The sequence below is a fragment of the Equus quagga genome, unplaced genomic scaffold, assembly GCF_021613505.1.
Source record: "Equus quagga isolate Etosha38 unplaced genomic scaffold, UCLA_HA_Equagga_1.0 202311_RagTag, whole genome shotgun sequence".
Lineage (NCBI taxonomy): Eukaryota > Metazoa > Chordata > Mammalia > Perissodactyla > Equidae > Equus > Equus quagga.
In genome coordinates this window covers 6,429-10,933 of record NW_025798567.1, presented here as the reverse complement: position 1 = coordinate 10,933, position 4,505 = coordinate 6,429, and the positions used below count along the sequence as shown (strand labels likewise).

At 45.7% G+C, this 4,505-nt stretch overlaps 1 protein-coding gene and 1 non-coding gene across 2 annotated transcripts; both read right to left on the bottom strand.

The window, feature by feature from the left end:
* Window positions 1-2,246: 2,246 nt before the first annotated feature.
* Window positions 2,247-2,410, bottom strand: LOC124233408 (U1 spliceosomal RNA). Its single transcript, XR_006887053.1, has one exon. It is a non-coding gene; the product is annotated as a U1 spliceosomal RNA (small nuclear RNA).
* Window positions 2,411-2,566: 156 nt separating this feature from the next.
* On the bottom strand, window positions 2,567-4,304 carry LOC124233407 (calcium homeostasis modulator protein 6-like). Its single transcript, XM_046650528.1, has 2 exons — window positions 3,592-4,304; window positions 2,567-2,899 (listed from the first exon to the last, which is right to left on the bottom strand). The coding sequence occupies exons 1-2, from the start codon at window positions 4,138-4,140 to the stop codon at window positions 2,567-2,569; spliced, it is 882 nt and encodes a 293-aa protein (XP_046506484.1). The 5' UTR covers window positions 4,141-4,304.
* Between the last annotated feature and the right edge of the window lie 201 nt (window positions 4,305-4,505).

The following is a 4,505-nucleotide window of genomic DNA, read 5'->3' as shown; positions in this document are numbered from 1 at the left end:
ACTTTCAGAATAATTATTAAAGACTGTGCAAGAGAAAGTCAAGCATAAGTCAACAAAATGGAGACGATATGATCCTATTGAGAATGAAAGTACAGTAAATGAAAGCCAGAAAAAAAGCACTGAAAAGGAAGAATTTATAAAAGAAATTGCAAAGTGAAATAAATAGAGCAAAAGTGAAAGCAGCTGTAATATAATTTTCAAAATTATTGATTAGGGAATAGGAAAAAAGGGATCATGTAGTTTCTGCTGCCAATTTTCTTACAATATATGATCTCAACAACAAGATATCCAGCCCTGCAGACTAGCTCTTTCTAATGGCCCCATGCAATGAAGGGTAGATAAAAGCCGGCAGGAGGGTCTGCCAAGAGAGGAAGAGGACTAAACACAATCAGTGCTGAATTGTTTCAAAGTTTTCATTATCTCATTTTTTTTTGGAAGATTTTATTTTTCCTTTTTCTCCCCAAAGCCCCCAGGTACATAGTTGTGTATTTTTAGTTGTGGGTCCTTCTAGTCGTAGCATGTGGGATGCCGCCTCAGTGTGGCCTGACGAGCGGTGCCATGTCCACGCCCAGGATCCGAACCAGCGAAACCATGGGCTGCTGAAGCGGAGCGCGGGAACTTAAACACTTGGCCTCGGGGCCGGCCCCTAATTATCTCATTTTTAAAAGTGCACAAAAAGCCATAAATTTGGGGGATGGGCAGGAATGACAATCTTATCTTCCCTGAAACATCTTTGCATTATTGTTCAACAGACTTGTGCCTGTAGATAGCATTGTTCTCAATAAATCCTTGCATCCTTTCCATCAACAAATCCTGTCCTGCCTACATTCTAAATCTCCCTTGAATCTTTCTCCTCTTTCTATTTTCATCACCGTCCACCCAGTGCAGGTTCACTCCCGCCTCTTTCCCCGCAGTGGTCTCCTGAGGAGTTTCTCCACCTCCACCTTGGCTCTCCCTCTTCCCTCCGCCATTCCTTTTTCAACAAGAAAAACAGATCAATCTTCCTAAAACGTTTACAGGATGAAAACCAAAATCCTTTGCGTGACTTCAAGGGGCTGCACGATCCGTCTCTTTCTCAATTCTTCCGGTTGCCTGTAAGGCTTCCAACTGGGATAAGCGATTTCTCACCTCAGTCTTTGCACACACTGTTCCTGCAAACTGAAATGCTCTCTTTCTACTCTACATATAACAATTTCTTACAGACTTCCCCAACTCCCCCCTCCCCTAATCTAAATCAGATCACAATTTCTATTTCTCTATGTCTTTGTACGGTGTGGGTTTTATGAGACTTCTCCACTCTGTTGACGCTGTATAATAACTACATGGGGGTTCACAATACCATCCTCTCTACTTTTCTGCATATTTTAAATTTACTATAATAAGCAACTTTAAAATTTTCCTTCTGATTCTACAAACTGAAAACAACATTTATGCCAACAATTATCCTAGCTTTTCAAATATGATGTTTAAAAGAATTTACTTTCCTTTTCATGATGAGTTCTTGTATTTTTGTTTAGAAACCATATTAGAGCCATAAAATGCCAGTATTTTAAAGTTGTAAGCAATGTGCTGTCTGCAAGAGAGTGAATTTGACATTAGCATCAGATAACCTGAAAGAACGGTCTGAAGTTCGATTGTTCTTTTGCTGTTTTTGCTACTAAAGTCTTTTATTTGAAAGCAGCATTATTATTCAGAAAAAGGACCCTAGACCTGGGATATAAATCTTCTGATTCAGTTCCAGTTTGTCCCTTTGAAGGAATTATTTAACCTTGCTTCCTTTTTTGTATAATTAATATAGTAAAGAGGAAAAGTTCTCAACTTTTATTTGATTTAAAATTCTATGTTTCCACCATTTGTAGGACCAAAACCAAAAGCAGTCATAAATAATACCAATGTTTATTTTTTTTAATGAAGCAATGATTCAAAATAATTTTTACTTGTTCTTTTTCTGTTTTTGGTGAGGAAGATTGGCCCTGAGCTAACATCTGTTGCCAATCTTTGTCTTCTCCTTTTTCTCCCCAAAGCCCAGGTACATAACTGTATATCCTAGTTATAAGTCATTCTGGTTCTTCTATGTGGGATGCCACCACAGCTTGGTTTGATGAGCAATGCTTGGGTCCACGGCCAGGATCCCAACCAGCGAACCCAAGGCTGCAGAAGCAGAGAGCTCAAACTTAACCACTCGGCCACAGAGCTGGCCCCAGAACTTCTTTTTTGTTTTTTGCTTGTTTTTTCTTTTTTGCTTTTATTATGAAAACAAAAACAAACGCCCCACGAGAAAGGTCCATGATTACCAGAAACACTCATTTGGGGAAATCGCAGTGGTCAGCACATCTGGAGTACAATGGCTAAGCCTCGCCCTGGGCAAACCACCTTTGGGATCATGGTATCTCCCCTGCCAGGTAAGTATCTCAAATTTTTTTCTTATTCATTAGTAAGGTCATAAGTCATCAGTGGCCTCCACATTAGATAAATCAGAGCAAAGAGTACGAACTACTTCACCTCCTGAAGGAGAGCTGACAGAACGAAGAACCACTTCATCTCCTGAAGGAGAGTTCATAGTGTGTCAGTTCTCTTCTTTGTTAACAAATCTGTGCAATGCGCTGAGGTACTCGTCCTCCGGGTTGAAAGGATATGGTGATGAAATTTCCTCCCAGTCTTTCTTGCTTGGGATGTTGCATCCTGTTGGCCGTGAGCCCTCAAAGAAACATCTAACATTCTCTTCTGCCAATTTGGTCGCACGCTCTGTGACTTGCGTCCTAAGGCACTGGTGCTCCTCTTTCAAATAGATTTTCCGAAATTTCAGCTGCGGGGAACTATCTCCAGCTTGGCAGTGGAAGACACAGGTAAAAATCAGAAGGAAAAACATAACAACTGCTATCAGGCTCCAGCCCACCACCTGAGGACAACACAACAAAGTAGCAATTTAGTCACATTTTCATAAGAAATTTTAGTCCTCAGATAAATTTGGAAGTACTCAAAGTGATGATGATGAACAAGCAACAGTTTGGGGTCTTTCTCTGTTAAGAGAAAGAAGCGACAGTACCCTCCCGCACCCCTCAGCACAGCTGCTTGCTTGACAAGTCAGTCATTTGCCAAGTCATGTCAAGGGCCCAGGGAAGAGCCTACGTGTCACTCCTCTAGAACTCAAAACGTGGGATTTGGGCAAATCCAATGAAACAAGCATTCATTTTCAAGAACCTCTGAGCTTTATAAGCCCAGAAGCGTTGTGGGATGATGGCTTTAGAGCCAAGCAGACTGATTTTATCGTAACAATTCTTCTACCTTCTTCCGGCTGGACACACAATGACCTAGACTCAGCGTGTTCGCTATAAAGACGTCAGAGAATAATGTAGGACTTAAAGGTCCCAGCGCGGTGTCTGGCACGGAGCGGGTGCCTGACGCTATTGGACACTGGCTGCCTCTTCTTCATTCGTTTTATTTCAGTATTCGCCTATCGGCTCATTAGATGCAAATCGCCTCTCCAGTTTGTCTTGGATGTCATTTGTCTGGAGAAAGGGCACCAAATTCGACCCCACACCGTCCGCCCCGCCCCTCTCCTCCCAACCGCACCCAGCGCCAGCTCCTGACCTGAGATTCGGCTCTGAGCACCTTCTGGAGGTCCTGCACCAAGGGGTCCTGTGCCTCTCGGCAGGGCACCAGCGGCAGCTGGGCCGCACAGTCGGAGTTGCGGCCAACGCAGAGCCTATCCGCCTTGAAGGTCGACCCGCTGGCGCAGCACTCGTAGACGGCGCCCCCGAGCAGCGCCACGGCCACCCAGGTGACAGACGAGACCAAGGCGGGCCCGCTGACCCTGCAGCACTCGTCGCATAGGTCGCAGCGGTTAATGCCGGCGTTCCGTGTGCGACAGCAGCTGCACAGCAGGCACAAGGAGCGCGTCCTCAGCACGCAGCCCAGGAGATAGAACACCAGCGCCGGCAGCAGCAGGAAGACCAGGCTGTAGGGCAGGTTCCAGGCGGCGCTGCAGGGACACTGGAACACCACGGTGGAGAAGATGAGCTCCCCACTCGCTGTCAGCAGGGACGCCAGCCCGCAGCCCAAGTTCCTGTGGTGCTCGAGGAACTTTGCTAGCACCGTCCAAAGCTTCGTCATGGTCTTACCCCAGGATGTCGTGGCCATGTCGGGATCTTTCTGCTTCTTCGCTGCCCTGCGCTTCGAATGGTTTGGGTGGACTCGGGGCTGGGGCTTTCCACTCTGCTAAGAAGCAGCTTTGGGAACAGAAGGGCTTTCTGGCTTTTGTGAGCTTTCGCTTTCTTATTTCAACCAAAACACCTCTGGCTGACAAGCAGACCCAGGCACAGGCACCACTAACCTCCCCAGTACCCACCCTTTTCCTGAGGAAGTGGCACTGGTGGCCTTTGTCTCCTCAATTGACTGACAAACAACTAGAACAATTCCCTTGCCCTTCCTGACCCAATGCAGCCACCCAGTGGAAACAATACTTCTGACCTGGCCAAACTGGGGAACAGCCAGATTTTCCTCTA

Excerpts from the sequence above, each read along its gene's own strand:
- LOC124233407 (XM_046650528.1), bottom strand. The coding sequence starts at position 4,140 with ATGGCCACGACATCCTGGGGTAAGACCATGACGAAGCTTTGGACGGTG. Across the intron at positions 2,900-3,591 it reads TGCTCAGAGCCGAATCTCAG|GTGGTGGGCTGGAGCCTGAT; the intron begins GTCAGGAGCTGG and ends TGTTGTCCTCAG.